The sequence below is a fragment of the Pseudopipra pipra genome, chromosome 16 (assembly GCF_036250125.1).
Source record: "Pseudopipra pipra isolate bDixPip1 chromosome 16, bDixPip1.hap1, whole genome shotgun sequence".
Lineage (NCBI taxonomy): Eukaryota > Metazoa > Chordata > Aves > Passeriformes > Pipridae > Pseudopipra > Pseudopipra pipra.
In genome coordinates, this window is record NC_087564.1 from 945,658 (window position 1) to 961,281 (window position 15,624).

The 15,624-nt window shown below is 54.5% G+C and overlaps 1 protein-coding gene across 4 annotated transcripts in view; it reads right to left on the bottom strand.

The window, feature by feature from the left end:
• LOC135422882 (ankyrin repeat and fibronectin type-III domain-containing protein 1-like) overlaps nt 1-15,624 on the bottom strand; it is a 220,454-nt gene that overhangs the window by 177,880 nt on the left and 26,950 nt on the right. For 2 of the 4 annotated variants that reach the window (XM_064672434.1, XM_064672433.1), the window contains exon 1: nt 12,010-13,354. The exons of 1 other annotated variant lie outside the window; for it this stretch is intronic. In XM_064672434.1, coding sequence (XP_064528504.1) covers nt 12,010-12,128 — 119 coding nt within the window. In that variant the 5' untranslated portion in view covers nt 12,129-13,354. Of the gene's footprint in view, nt 1-12,009; nt 13,355-13,883; nt 14,021-15,624 lie in introns of those variants that run through there. One more of the 4 variants, XM_064672435.1, reaches the window with a different exon arrangement.

Consider the following 15,624-nt stretch of genomic DNA (forward strand, 5'->3'; position numbering starts at 1 on the left):
TCCTTTCTGGCTGCCCGGTGTATGTGTGAGGAGCGGAGGACGAGAGCTGAAACAGAGCATCTTTCATCTGGCTGGGAGACAGTTTCAAAGCAAAACAAAACCCAAAACAGCATTCAGCATGCAAGTTCAGAAAAGAAAAAAACCAGCCATGTGAAGCTATAAAAATACCTTCCCAGGCTCAGCTGCGAGCTGGTAAATACCATGATTTCCACCAGCTGGTTTGCAAAAGCTTCTTCTCCTGCCACCTCTCTGGCTTGCAGAGCATCTCTCCAGCTGGAGCACCGAACAAAACACCACCGGCATCCAGGGAATAATTGCTCCTGTCCCTGCAAATGTGCTTTGACTCAGAGGGACGGGCCAGGCTCCAGGGGCTGGGGGAGGTGCAGGAGAGGAGGGCACACACCCCATGTGCTGAGGGCAGCCTCAGCAAAATGTTCCAGGGCTACTTGGAGAAGGATTCAGCACCACTGACTGCTATGAGCTGCTGTGCCCCGAGGCCCAGCCCTGCTCCCAGTACCACCCTGCTGGGCTGGGCACAAGTTCCAAATTTCCCAGGAAAGGGCCAAGAGTCCTTTTTGTGGCTGAAGCTGCCCTGAAGAGCACTGAGCACTCAAGTGGGCACCTCTCACCCACCAGGTAAAGAAAGACCTGCTACTGCTGCTCACACCCAGCACCACCGACACCACTCCAGAGTCCAAGCTGGGCAACAGGCAAAGCCACCCCCAGGGATGAAAAGAACAAACTCTGCACATCAGCAGGCCCAGACCAGGCACCGTGGCTGTGTTTCACTGAAATCCAGTTGTTAAAGAGGGATAAGGAAATATGGTGGGGCCAGACACTGCTGTTCATTCATTCAAAGGATGTTGGTTTCTTTGTTAAAAGAACGTGTTTTTCCAGCTCTGCTGCAGGCAGTGAACCATACCCCCAGCCAGCAGGGAGCTCTGCCCACTCCCCAACCCAGAAGCACTCCCTGGGTCCCTGGAGGCCCTCACCGGGCTCACCCTGCCCTCTCTGTCATGCTCTGTCCCTGTGGTACCACCAGACCATCCCTTCCCCATCCCACAGGTGAGAGGAGCCCTGTGCTCCCCCCTGCCCACCTGCTGCACTGCTCACACACCATTCAGGGGTGAAGCAGGGACCAGGCTCTCAGGGGGGGCTCTCGGGGGGGGCTCCAGCCCAGTTGGAGCTGCACCTCCACAGCAAAAAGTCCAAAGGCAGAAAGTCCCCAGTGCAGGGAAAGAAGCAGGAACATCCATGGAGTGTGAACATCTATCCTGCTCGCAGAGTTCCCTCTGACAAATGGGCAGGGAGGGCAGACGAAGGTGAACACACTGAGTCCCGGCGCGGCGGAGAAGCAGACGAGCATCCTCCCTCCCGGCAGCTCCAGAGCATGACCTGCATCCTCAGGACCAGCGTGGGGAATGTCCCAGCATCCCTGTGCTCGTAGCCAGGCTCTGCCATCCAGGTGATGCAGAGAGGATGGCCAAAGGCATCCAGAGTGCTCTGCAGGGAACACAACACACTCTGCGGAAGGAAGAGCGCTGAGGCTGCACTCCCCACCTTAGGAAGGAGGGTGTTTGAGATGCATAAAGAAGCTTACAAGCCAAAGGTCTTGCACACTGAAAGTCAGCTCATGAGCAGGATTCAACCCCAGGGACACACCAGTGACTTGGAAACGTGGCCAGCCCCGAGGCAGGAGAGGGACTGCAAAGCGTGGCTGGGACGTGGTTGGGACACAGCCACGGCACGATGGACACACTGACTCAGGGCAGAGACAGCGGCCCAGAGCAAAGCAATGCAGGAACACAGCTCCTTGCTGTAAAGGACAGAGTGCCCAGTGCCACCTCACCAGTAACCACACACTGATGGGAATGAAAAGGAGGGAGAGCAGAGAGGAGAAGGGGTTCTACGACCTGCCAAGGCTGGGGCACAGCAGACACCTCCCTCTCCCCACGCTCACAAGACACAACCACAGACGTCGTGCCCTGGCTCCTGGCTTTTCTTTTCTGGGGTTTATGCACCTCCTGTCTGCCTTGAGAAATTTCGGGGACAAAAGCTAATGAAGCACAAGTGACATGGATGACAAACATCCCAGCTCCAGTTTAAAAGGCTGGCTAATGTACAAATAAATACAAGACTGCCTCCTTCATACCTGCAAACACCTTTCAGGGAGGATGTGAAGGGGTCCAGCACTGCAGCCACCTCCAGCACTGGAGCTGTGATGCCCCTGCACTGCTGCCCCCCAGCTCCTGGTCCCGTTCCCAGTCCCATGACACAGGGCTGGTCTCCCCTGGTGCTTCAAAATCCAAGTCACACGACAGAGGAGACAAAAAGCCGCTGAGATCATCTTGGAAAGAACGCTGCTGCTCCTGACAACCACGGGGCAGAGGCTTCAGGCCTGAACTCGACGTGCTCCAGCACAGAGACACTCCAGACAGCTGTCGGAGCAGCTCAGTTTGCTTTAAATCCCATCATTTCTGCAGCGTGACCAAGTTTCCCAGCACTGGAGGCGAACAGTGGCAGAGCTGATCCGTCTCTGACCACTAACCCCTGGCAAAAATAATTATTTCATATGTTTCGGTCAAAAAACAGATTTATAATCATAGGCATGTTGTTGTTTTAAACCCTCCTGGGCACCACCTTTCATCCAGAACCCTGGGCTGGTTTTCATTTTCATCTGAAGCACAAGAGGGAGGTCACTGCCAGGGTCAGAGGGACAAGCCCATTCAACAAGACACATTTTTATGCTCCCAACACAATACAGTAAAATCCCTTAAAAAATGGCTTTCAGTGCAGGACTAATGGGAGCTGGGAGGAGCTGGGAGCAGAGCTCCAGCAAGGACCCCTCCAACAGCTGCTCATAGCCAGGTTAATGGATTTTATCTGTCTTGTGAGGGAAAGAACAGGAGCAAAGAGGCCCAAAACAGCACAGAGGAAGTCCAGCCCTGCCCGTGACAACCACAGGGGCCAGGCAGGAGCACTTGGGGATGGGTTTCCTCGAGGGCAGACTCAGGTCTGGTCCCAGCCAGCCCCTCACTGAACTTGAGCACTGAGGGCAAGGAACCAATTCCCAGGGCTGGAGGTCCAGCCATGGGATGCAAGGAAGCAAAGCCCAAAAACATTTCATTTCCAAGCAAGAGCTTGGGCACAGCTTCAGCTGCCAGGCTGTCTGCAGAATCACAGGACCATGAAGGTGGAAGAAGACCTATAAGATCACCAAATCCAACCATCAACCAGCACCACCACCGTGTTCACCACTAAACCACATCCTCAAGGGCTGCAACCACACAGCTTTTGAACACTCCAGGGATGGGGATTCAGCCACTTCTGTGAGCAGTGTCAGCTCAGCTCCCGCAGAGGAAGGCAGGGACAGGTTCTGCCAGGGGAAGCACAGCCCTGCTGCAGGATGCACCTCCCTGCTGGTGGAAAAACAGCCCCTAAAATCCTCAGCCAGAATAATATCTCCCTCTCCCAGTGAAGAGGTTGTGGCTGCCCCATCCCTGGAAGTGTTCAAGGCCAGGTTGGACGGGGTTTGGAGCAACCTGGGCTAGTGGAAGGTGTCCCTGCCCATGGCAGGGGGTGGAATGAGATGAGCTTTAAGGTCCCTTCCAACCCAAACCAGGCTGTGATTCTGTGATAAATTTTATCCATTTGTTGTTTAAAGCAACATAAAAATGCACTGAAGCTTTCCAGCTTTTCCACAAACATGGATTTGCAGCTGAAAAATAGATGTAACAGAGACAGTCACACAAATTCTGCACACAGGGCAGGCAGCAGGGCCAGGAGCAGCCAGCAGGTACAAATGCCAGCTCCAGTGGTTTCCAGACATCTGTGGAAGCACATGGGTGCTCCAGACAGGTGTATCCATACCAGGGGCTGCCTCAGGTGGGGGATGAGGGTTGGGGCTCTGCTCTGCTCCCCTCACGCCAAAGTGCCTGTTATAGCCAATGAACCAGAAGGATCTGCTTATTCCCTCCTGCATTCTCTCCCATCAAAAAAATGCAAACTAAAAATATTTTGCATTAATTTGTATAATTGCCAAGTATTCCCCGAGGAGAAAACAAAAATTTTTGTGGAAAAAAACCTTTTTAATTATTAAATGAAGTATTCTAGTTTTTCCATCTGAAATATTCCCAGCAGCACTGTCCTTTTTTTTTTCTTTCCTCTTTGAAATGCTTCTTCCTGGGTCTAGAGAGAGTCTTTTTTGTCAGTATAGCCCCTCTCCCCTTCCTCCCCAGCTCTGCCTGAGCCAGCTCATCCTCACACATGTGACTGCCCAGTGTCCCCCCCAGTGTCCCCAGACATTTCAGGGACCACCCAGCGTCCCCACACACCCTGGAGACAACCCAGTGTCCCAACCACCCCGGGAGCTGCCCAGTGTGCCCACACACCTCGGGGACCTCCCAGTGTCCCCACACACTCCAGAGGTTGCCCAATGTCCCCACATACCTTGGGGACCTCCCAGTGTCCCCACACACCCAGGAATGCCCTGCACAGGCAGGAGCAGGCAGAGAAGGGCACACAGGGACAACCCCCATTCAAAAACCTTCCCCTTGCCAGCCACCACTTTTATTAGAAGCTGTTAACATTCCCATCCGCTGTCTGGAGTCAATTCCTTCCCCCCTCCGTGCGCAAATCCCACTGGGGTTGGTTGCTGGTGCTTCTGTTTCCTACCTGCGCCCCCACCCAGCTGTGACTCAGAGCCAAAACAGTGGGGGAATCAGGAATCAAACAGTCTTTCGAGCAACTGTGACTCACAGGCCAAGGCTTTCTGCTGAAGGAAACGTCTCCTGCAGTCACACCACCTATGTAATTCCCCTTAATGCCAGTATCATTTACCCTTCCTCCCACTACCCCATCCAAGTACCATTCAAAAATAAGGGATGACCGTTCATCTTTTTCTGCCTAATCCAGGCAAAGATTAGCTGCAGCTTGTGCAGAAATTAGGCAGCCCCCAACCTCATCTCCCAGCCCAAAAACTGACTTTCAAAAGAGGCCAAAGCCAGGCAGAAAAGGACAATACTGGGTACAAACCACACCCCTTGGCATTAGATGCAACATGGCCCCAAAAGATGACACGGACAGCTCGGATGTGCTTTCTCAGTCTGTCAGATCCAGAAATTTTTCACAGCCAGCTCCAAGTCCCAGAAATGCAAGCACTTTCATGGGACAGATATTAAACACTCAGCCATGGGAGCAGGTATTTGAGGAACATCAAGAGGCCCAAGCACACCTGGCTCTGTGCACATCGCTTCCCCTGCCCCGAGGGTGTGGAGCCAGCATCCCACTGCAGCACTGGGAGCTCTGCAGAACTGAGACCAGCAGGTTACTGGGTGCTGGAACTGGGAATGCACCCAGATGTCCCCCAGTGCACAGAAACCTCCACAGAAAACCAGGACGAGTCAAGGTTTGGTAGAGAGGCCCCATGCAAGGATAGGTTTGATGGAGAGATGGATTTCTTCTCCGTGCTGCTTCCCAAGCCCCTTCTTGACAGTTTCCAGCCCTGGCGCTGCAAACAACGAGGAAGAACAAAGCTAAAAACCTCTTTAGTTTTAATATACAGAACCCAGGCAGCTCAATCAAGAAACAAAGCTAAATGTCATTTCCTCCCGTGACACTGCCACTCTGCTCACAAAACAGAGCCACTCACGTCTGACAGCTTGTCATGGCTGTGAGACACTGGGGACGTGGCACACACAGCCTGGGGAAAGGCTGGCACAGAGCAGAGGGGACGAGGGCTTGGTCCTGCAGCTCATCATGGACCACCAGCTCAGAGGGTGAAGGGGGCAGATGTGAAATTCAAGAGCTGAAAGTCACCAGTGACCCCAACAGGCACAACCACTCAGCGCCGGGACACCAGGGCAGGTGGGACAGAGCAGAGCCAGGAATGGTTTGCATTGGAAGGGACCTTAAAGCTCATCTAATTCCACCCCCTGCCAAGGGCAGGGACACCTTCCACTAGCCCAGGTTGCTCCAAGCCCCATCCAACCTGGTCTTGGACACTTCCAGGGATGGGGTAGCCACAGCTTCTCTGGGCAACCTGTGCCAGGGCCTCCCCACCCTCACAGGGAAGGATTTCTTCCTAACATCTAATCTAAATCTCCCCTCCTTTAGTTTAAAACCATTCTCCCTTGTCCTGTCACTGTCTGCCTGTGTAAAAAGTCACTTTCCTTCTTTTTATAACCCCCCTTCAAGCACTGGAAAGGACTCCAAGGTCTCCCTGGAGCCTTCTCTTCTCCAGGTTGGACACCCTCAGCTCTCCCAGCCTGGCTCCAGAGCAGAGGGGCTCCTGACTTTGGAGCATCATTTCAAACAAGCCTCACCCAGGAGCACACGAGCTGCCCCTGAGGACACCCCACATCCAGCTGTGCAGCCCAAGGCCCTCCATCCCCCTGAGACCCTGACCTAGAGCATCTCCAGCTGAACGAGGCTGAAGATTTCAGCTCCTAAAGCTCTTTCTCATGTTCTTGCCCAGCCAAGCTGTGAAGATGCTGAGTGTTCACTGTCTGTTGCAGTTAATAGGATTAATGGGTGGTCAGCACCTCAGTGAAGCAGGCCATGGACTGAGTCACTAGCACTGGATTTAGGATCTATTTCCAGCACCAGCACAGACCACTTCCATGCAGTAGCGATGGCCATCGATTTTTTTAACAGGTTACAATGATCTGTTACAGCAAAAAATGTGAGTCCATGCACCCACACAGGTTTTCCTGCTGGCACCTCAGCAGGCAGTTTGGAATACAAGTGCTGAAAACATCTTATTGACTAATTTCAGGTGGAAACTTCTCACTTAACCCAAAACACTTCCAAGTTCCTTACTTGTTTTCTCCTTTAAAATGCAGGTATCTTTCCATACGGATGTGTCATTTGGGAGCAGAAAGGTTTTGTTCAAAATGTGTCAAAAAACAAGTGGGAAAAGTCAGGCAAACTCTCAACCATGTAGGAGAGACTCTCAGAGCCCCTCAGAGAAGCCCCTTTGAGCATCTCTACCTGCCACCTTTGCCTGTCTCATGCTGTGTGCAGCTAACACAGGAACTATTCCTTCCGTGCACTTTTCCAGCCCCAAAACTTGCCAGTTCCTCTCTCCCCCATCACGACCATGTGCTTGAGCAGAGACGTGCTGCCAGAGCTGAGGAGATATTTTTAAGCACCCAAAAACAACTAAACACAATCCTGCCAGGAAAACATACCCCACTACCCCTCTCCACCTCAAAGCCCATCAAACTACACAGCAAGAAACATGGATCAGGATATCAGTGTGGAAAACATCCCCAGGGGAGGGCAGGTAACAACAGCTCCCTGCTATAAAGAGCAGCTCCTCAGGAGAGGCTCCAACCCTGACAGCAACAGGGACACACGGACCCACCTCTGCCCTCTGTGAGTGCAAAGCTGGAGCATCACCTGAAGCACTGTTCCTTCAGCTGGACATTATCAAATGACATGGGCAAAATCAGGCCGGGCAAGTTGAAATTTTTATGTAATATAATTCTTACATAATTTAATTCATTGTTAATTAACACCAACTTCCAAGTCGGGTGCTGAGAAAAAAGGCAGTGGAACCTTAAAGGTTCCATCTTGCCTGCCTGCTCCCTGCTCACCACGAGCCAACCCCCTCTCATCCTTGTTTCCCAAGCTGAGCTTCCCTGGGTTTCACCAAGCTCACCCCAAGACAGGGAAGAACTCGTCTCCTGGAGCCCACTGAGGACACAGAATCTTTACCCCCCAAGTTTTCAGGGCTCTTCAGCTCTGCTGCTTCCAAGGCTGAAGGTCTCCCACAGGAGAAGGATGCAGGATCCAAACCCAGGCACAAGTCTCTTCCTCCTCTTCCTCCATCCCAAAGATCTCCTTTTCCCTAACTAGGCAGTGATCCCAAAGGGAGCACATCAAAGCCCCTCTGTGGGGCTCTGGGAAGCACAGAGGAGGGGAGGGAGACCTTTGGCAGGTCTCAAAGAGGGAACAGGCATCGACCTCCTGAAGCCAGGTGAGTGGATCTATCCCAGAACAGTCCTGGGCCAAGAGAGGAAGCCACTGAATCAGCCCCTGAGTTCCCACCTAGAGGAGAAAATGCCTTTCAAAACCCACCCCTGGACAGGACTTATGATTTTATAATGATTTTTAATTGGGATTTTTTTTAAATTAATTGGTTACTGTTGCAGGTCACCACTTGGGTGATAGGACTGGCATTCTCAGGGAGTTCTGCTTGCCCCCCCTGCATCCTGTTGAGACCAATTCCAAGGGTGTCCTTGAGAAATTCTCCTAAACCCGTGAGCTCTGTCAGATGACAGCAGACCCTCGTCCTCCCAGAATCACTGCAGGCACCCAGGATCCCAGCCTAGGGCTCTGCCAGCCCAGCTCCCTGGCTGAAAACAGCAGCCTGGGAAGGTGCCAGCCCGCTCCCGAGAATTTCAGCTTGCCCTGGAGCCTCCCTGGCACACTCAGAGCAGAGCAGAGCCATTTTCTCAGCTCAGTTACAACACAATGGCTTTCCATGATGTTCTGATCCACTTTCAAAAGCTGCAGGAACCCAAAATCAATTGTCCAGACCTTTCAGCTTATAAATACCTTAATAAGAGAAGAGCTATTTCATATAACCTGCCTTTTTCTTTCATTTCTCCTCCATGCCAGAGCAGATCCTCTCTGCCCTTCCTACCAACACACAGCTGGGCATGAGCACCTCGGGGCTGGCACACTGAGGTAACACAAAGAACAACCCCCCAAACCTCAGCAGGCCCCTCAGCCCTTGTGGTTCCCCCACAGGTACCTGCAGAGAAATCCCCTTATCCCCTATCCCTGCGATAGGCCCTCATCCCACATGGAGCAGTGCAGCTCTGGAGACCGTCAGATGCACTTTTTGGTTCATCCATCACCGCTCCTGCTGGATGGAGAAAAGTTGCTGCAAATAAATCACCTGCTGTCCTGGGCTCGGCTTGGCTTGCCAGTCCCTGCCCCAGGACGGGGACACGCTATCACACCTTGTCACCCTGGGGCCTCCCAGCCCTGGGACCAACTGTCCTGTTGATTTAACAACACCAGGCTGCTGTGCCACAGCTCCAGAGTGGAGCATTTGCCCTCCTGCCAGGCACAGCAGGCATGGCTCAGGCTGGAGAAGCCTCCAGCTGAGAGAACACAAATCCCAGCACAGCTCTGTGCCACAGGTGGTGGCAGAGCAGGAGGGAACATCGAAGGCAGCATGATTGCCCAAAAGCACCTGGATGAGGTGATGCTTTTGCTGGGCTCCTCCTCTATCCACAAACTGTCCAGCCCAGCAGACTTACTCACCCCACCTCGTTCGCGTTGCTTTATCCGGAGGCGTCGTTCGAAAATGCAGGATTATTTAAAACCATAACTGCACACCTGCTGATTCCTGTTAGGTCCTATGAGAATGCGTGGGACCACTATATTTAGAATTTAATAACTCCAGTCAGTGCATCCTCTGCACTGAGCACCGGCCTACGTCTGTTCCCTCTGGTCCCAGGGGATCACACAGCTTTGGGAAGGGCAGTGGGAGCCCGGCTGCCCCGAGCAAGACCAGGGCAGGGCTGCAGTCAGGGCTGTTGGACATCACCCTGCTGAGCCTGGGGTGCAGGATCTCTGGTGCATCCATGCACTTGGAAATATGGGAGCTGAGCATCTTATTTCCATGCTTGATTTGCCCACATTGGAGTGAAAAAATCAAATAAAAGCAGAAAGTTGCTCAGCAGAGCTGGAAAAAGCACCATGTAGAGCAAGGACAGGGTCAGCCATGGCAGCAGCTGCCTTGTGTTGGTTTTTGGATCACAGCTGTGAAGATTTCCTGGGGTTTCTCAATGTAAGACATTTTGGGGGGGGAAAAACCAAGCAGAAGCTCAAATAGCTGGGGTGAAAAGTGACAGTGATTTCAAAGCATCCCACACTTCAGTCAACACTTCTTTTTACTTCCATAATCAACCATGAGCAATCAAGGGAATGGGCTTGGTATCCATAGGGGCACTCGAGCCCTGTCCCTGGGGGAGGCAGGGACACCAGGAACACTGTCCACACACTCGGATCCAGCCTGGAGGAACTGCCCTGGAGCACCTGCACAGCCCAGGAGACAAAACAGGGCTGCAGCTCGAGGTTGGCTGCACCAGAGCACCCAGGAACGGGGAGAAACGTCAGCTGGGGGGAGCTCCTCCTCCAGCCCCACACAGGGCATGGCTGGTGCACAGTGAGCCACATTCCTGCATGAGGGGAGAACTCAGACACAGATGGTTTGGGTTGGAAGGGACCTTAAAGCCCATCTCGTTCCACCTTCCTGACAGGCAGGAACGTGGAATCACAGAATCAGCCAAGTTGGAAGGGACCCACAAGGATCATCGAGTCTAACCCCTGGCCCTGCTCAGGACCATCCCCAAGAGTCACACCATGCACCTGAGACCTTCCACTAGAAGGCTGCTCACATCCATAGCCAGTACATCCCCATGGAAAATCTGGTACATGAGCTACATGCCAGCAAAGCCACTTTTTAGCTCACATCTCAGAGTTCAGAAAGCACCATGACATCTCTCATTATGTAGGAAACCACCCAACTCTCCCCAAAATCCAAGGTCCAGGACTGTAGCACCCTGTGCATGGGGGACTGACAGGCTGTGAAGCCCTGGGAACATCTCCTCATCTCCCTCGGGCCAGAGATGTGGCACATGCTCGGCTGCACACCAGCAAACCCCCGGGACTCGCCCTGCTCGGCTGCACCCAGAGAACTCACCTTCCTCACACCAGCTCGGCACCAGCACAGCAAAAACCTCAGGACAGAAACCAGGGTTTCAAACCAGGGTTTCTGTCCACAAAGGCAAAAAGGAGCAGAACAAAGCTCCTGGCTCAGCCCCGAATGTTTCTGCGTTTCCGGAGAAACGCGTGAGCGGGGAAGAGGCGACGCTCCTTCAGCTCCGAGGGAAGAGGGGAGACAGCAACGCCTCAGCACGTCCCACTGTCTCAGCAGCAGCACGGACAGCAGCAGGAGGGGCCCCAACTTCTTTTTATTCTGTAGATTCTTTAATAACCTTTCCAGAGTATGAGGCACTTAACAACCAGGGAAGAAGGTGAATGGATTCCTTGGTGCTATTTTTCGCCCTGTGTGTCTCTACATAGACCCACAACCCTCCAGAAGCACCCTGTGTAGGTCAGCAGGAGGGTTTGGGGACGCACACTGCTCAGGCTGAGCCCACGCGGAGAGGGAAAAGCCCAGAGCAGCACCAAGTAATAGTTGTGTCCTACAGGCTGCTTGTAACACCCAAGGAGAAGCCAACTAGGCACAGAGCAATTTTCTTAATTGCAGTAACTGTGTTTACACGCAAAACAAGGACGTGTGCACCCCCCACACACAATGGCCCTGAGCACTCCAGCGGCAGCACAATCCCAGGGGATTTCCAGTCAGCCCACTGCTCCCCATCCCCAGCGTGATCCCCTCCTCAATCCACACACCAAACAAGCTGACAATGATCCATGTGTCTGTGTGAGCTCCCCTCGCCACTGCACCCTGTCCCCGAGCACAACTCAGACCCTGCCCACCCCTCCTATATGCCAGGAGGCTCAGCCAGCACCTCATACGCACAGGTTCAACTTCACCCGAGAAGGTGCAGCTGAGGATTTTGCATAGGGCAGAGGGAGGGAAAGGCGATTTTGGTGCAATAACCTCGCTCTTCTAACGTGGAGACAGAGCAGCATGACACAGAGAGCACCAGACAGAGGCAGGTACAGCTGCACGTGGTCACCCAGTAGACACCTGAGATGTGACACAGACACCTGGGACGTGCCCTGGGCAGGGTTGCCAGGTCACAGAGCCTGCTGGAGACATCCTGCAGTAACGAGCCACTTGGGAGCCCCAGGCAGGAAAGGGTGATGCTTCCAGAGCCCTTGGCTTGTTCCCAGCCCCCTCTGCAGCCCCAGGAGAGGTCAAACGGGAAGCAAAGCACCAAGGCTTGCACCTCCCACCCCGCAGCCCCTGGGCACACACGGAGGCCCTGGGACAGTGGGGTCACAGCCACGCCGTACCTGCACTCCACGACACTACAGCAACAGCTCCCGCTCCGCCGGCCCCAGCGCCGGGAGCGCAGCTCCGGCCTCGACTTCCTCAGGCTGAAGTACTCCGTCAGCTTTCCGAACGAAGCCATGGCTCCCGCGGCGTCCGGGCACGCGCCCGCCCGTGTCCCTGCGTCCCACCGCGCCCTGGCGCATGCTACACCCCTGTGCCCCGTCAGCCCATGGCACCGCGAGGGAGCGGGGCCACAGAGACACGGCACAAGGCAGGAGAAGTTCAGCCAGGAATTCCTTGGACAGTCTGCAGCGGCTCCACAGTGATCCCTTGGATTCGGAGGGTACCAAGTGCTGGCCCCCCGAGGCAGCCGCAGGTGGCAGCTCCGAGTGGCCGGTGGCTCCACAGGTATTCAGTGCGACGCTGCAGAGCTCGGTTAAGCAGGAGGGGGAAAAATGAAGAGTGCCCGCTGGAAAGGATCCCTTGGGAGTGCTGGCACAGGTCTGCGAGCTCCCACAGCGAGTGACGCTGGGCAGGGGAGGAAGCTGCTCTCTGGAGCAGTGGCCAGGGTGGCTGTGGTGGCCCTCAGATGAGGGAGGGGATGCTGTTTGATTAGAGGTGACGAGAAACCCCAAGAAATCGGCTGTTCAGATGAATTTCCAAAGGGTCTGTTCCTACTGCGTGTGGCGACCAGGTGGAGAGGATCCTTGACTGCTCCTCCTGTGAAGAATCCCCGCTTGCTCTTCCTGAGGCTATTCAGAGTCCACTAGGTTTCCTCCCTCCCTGTTTTCCAAAGCAGAAGGCATCCTCAGCCTCCAGCAGCACCTACCTACCATGATTTTTCAGCCTGTCACCGAACACCTGAGTGCAAGGAGAGGGACAGACGTTCAAAGCAAGCGAGACTGATCCAGTTAGAGATCACCTGCAGGCTCTGCTCCCCACGCTCCAGCACAAAGCCTTTCCACAGCAGACAGCAGACACGGGGACACTGCGAACCCAAAGGGAAATCCTCCTGCCAGCCCTCCCCAAGTCAGGAGCACTTGTCTCTGCATCCTCAGTGCCTGACGCCAGCTGGGCGGAGGAAAAACAAGGGCTTCAGAAAAAAAAACACCCAAACCTCGCTCCAGCCCCACGGAGCAGAGCCAGATGAAGTCAGTGAAGCATATCCAGGGAAGAGGTGTCTGACGGCGACTCCCAGCCACGCCAAGAGAGGCAACAAGGAAAACTGGTGCTAACTCAGCTGGCAGAGCCCCAAGCTACCTGCATGTCCTTTTATCCCTCCGGTCTGGATGCCATGTTAAAAAATAAACAACCCCTCATTCATTGCTGTCTCCCTGCTTAGATCTATCCCCTGCAAGCAGCCTGCTCACCACAAGGGATGGCCATCCACTGCCGAAAACCCTTCCCCAGCCCCAGCCCCGTTTCCCTCCCTCCTTCCCTTCCTTCCTTTTCCACTAGGCTCATGTTCAGCTTCTCGCTCGGAATTAAATGCCTGAGCAGCCTGGTGCGCCCCGCGGAGCACAGCCCCACGGCCACCCGGGCGGCCACCCCCGCCAGCTGCTTGTGACCCGCAGAGCCACCGTCCCCGCCCGCGCTTTTTGGGGGGGTAATTTGCTTGCAGCATCCCCGCTCGCTGCCTCCCGCTCCGAGGACATTCATCCCGGCACACGGAGGCAACCGGCACAGCCTCGCACACAAAGGGGGGGCTGGCGATGCTCCAGGGGGCCCCACGGCCACGGGGGACCCTGCCAGCACCTCCACACGGTCCCTCGGCACGTAGTGCCTCCCGCTCACACACGGGGAGGGCAGAGCTAAGCCTCGCTCCTCTCTCCCAGCCGGGGAAATTAAAGCTGTTTACGCGCTGCTCCGCACTGCCACCCCCCTTGTCTCCCACCTTCTCCCTCCGATGGGCTCCACCGCTGCCGGGGAGGGGTCCAGGGCACTTCCCAAAATCGCTGGGTTTGTGGAGAGGGCAGAGCATCCGCTGGCTGGCTTCCTGCGGCACAGCGGGGGCCGGGAACACGGTCACCCCTCTTATCTCCCATCGGCTCTCCGTTACCGGGGGCCGTGAAATGCAACACGTCAAAGCAGGTCAGAGGAGCCGGGCGAGAGCGAAGGGGGCTGGCGGGAGGCAGCGGGAAGCAGCCGAGGGGAGATCAGAGAAGGGGAGGCAGAAGGGGACAAACTCTTGTTTCCCTGCTATGGGAAAAGGCACAATGCCGGCTCTCCCGGAGGCGGCTGGGCTGAGGCACACACACACCTGGGGAGAAGGACGGCAGGGTTACCTGGCACAGGTGATGTTATCTGCTCCTGAGCCATGCCAAGGCAACAGGAGAGGGGCTGGACGGGGCAGCGGGAGGAGTGGAGAGGATGAGTGGAGTTAATTTGAATCCCCTCTTCTCCTTTTCCTCCCACCACCTGATGGGAGCGCAGAGGAGCAGCGATGCTGCCCCAGGGATCCTGCTTTGGCATTTGCAAAGCAGAATTGTTTGGGGACAAAAGAGCGATTTGGAAGACTGTAGAAAAACCAGCAGGAGGATTAGACAGATTGATGGACACAAAATCCAAGGAGCAAGCCAGCCTTCCCCAGCACTCCAGCTGCATGGGGGACAACCCTATGGCCAGGGACACCCCACATTTCTGCAATAGGTAGGAGAGACAGCTCTTGGCAGGGAGTCAGGCCTCCAGCAAGGCTGCAAATCTTAATCCATCTTGCATTGCCCAACAATGATGGCACTTGGAAAACAAACAGGAGGAACCTCTGCCTTCCTAAAATCCCATGTCTGGATAAACTGGGGGTGATGGGATTGAAGATAATGCCTGAAAGCTCAGACAGCTCCATAAACACTCCCATCTGTGCCCAGAAAGTGATTCTCCAGAGGGGATTACTGCCCCAGAGACTCCCCAGTGTATCCCAGTCCCCTGAACCAGGCTGACTGGGACTCATCTGGCTGGAAGCACAACCAGCACTGGGGCAGACACAGCACAAGCTCACACATCTCTCCTTTGAGTTTTAGCCTCTGCTTTTCCTCTGGTGGCTTAGGGCAAGGTAAGGACTGCCTCCTTTCCCCAAGGACATGGAACAGCCCTCAGGCCCTTCCTTGCTCAAGGAATGGCTGGTCAGCCCTTCAGCAGGCCTGTCACAACAGCTGGCTCCCAGAGGAGCTTGGTGTCTCTTATGAAGCAGCAGAGGCAATCTGCTGAGATATTGCTGAGCCCTCTCTAATTTCACATTAACAAGCTGCTGTGCTGGGGTTTGCAGCCACGTCCTCAGTGATGCGACAGCTTCCCACTTCCACTTATCAGGGCAATGAAATACTTTATAAGTGAAACAGTAGCTTAATTTGCAGGAGACATAAACTGATTTTTAAGAGGAGCTGTGGAGGAGACATTAAAGCAGAAATCAGCACCAGTAGGGTGCTGGGACTCTGTGCCAGGGGATGCAGAGCACGGCTGCACACAGCACCGAGACGCTGGCACAGGCATCTCACACCTCTGGCTGCAGCATTTGGGAGGAGGAAAATACCCCCACAAGTCAAACACAGCCTGGTTGTCTGGGTCCATCTCACACATTCCTGTACATCCACTGGTTCAGGCCCTAGAGACCAACATTATCTGTTTCAAAACCCTCCAAA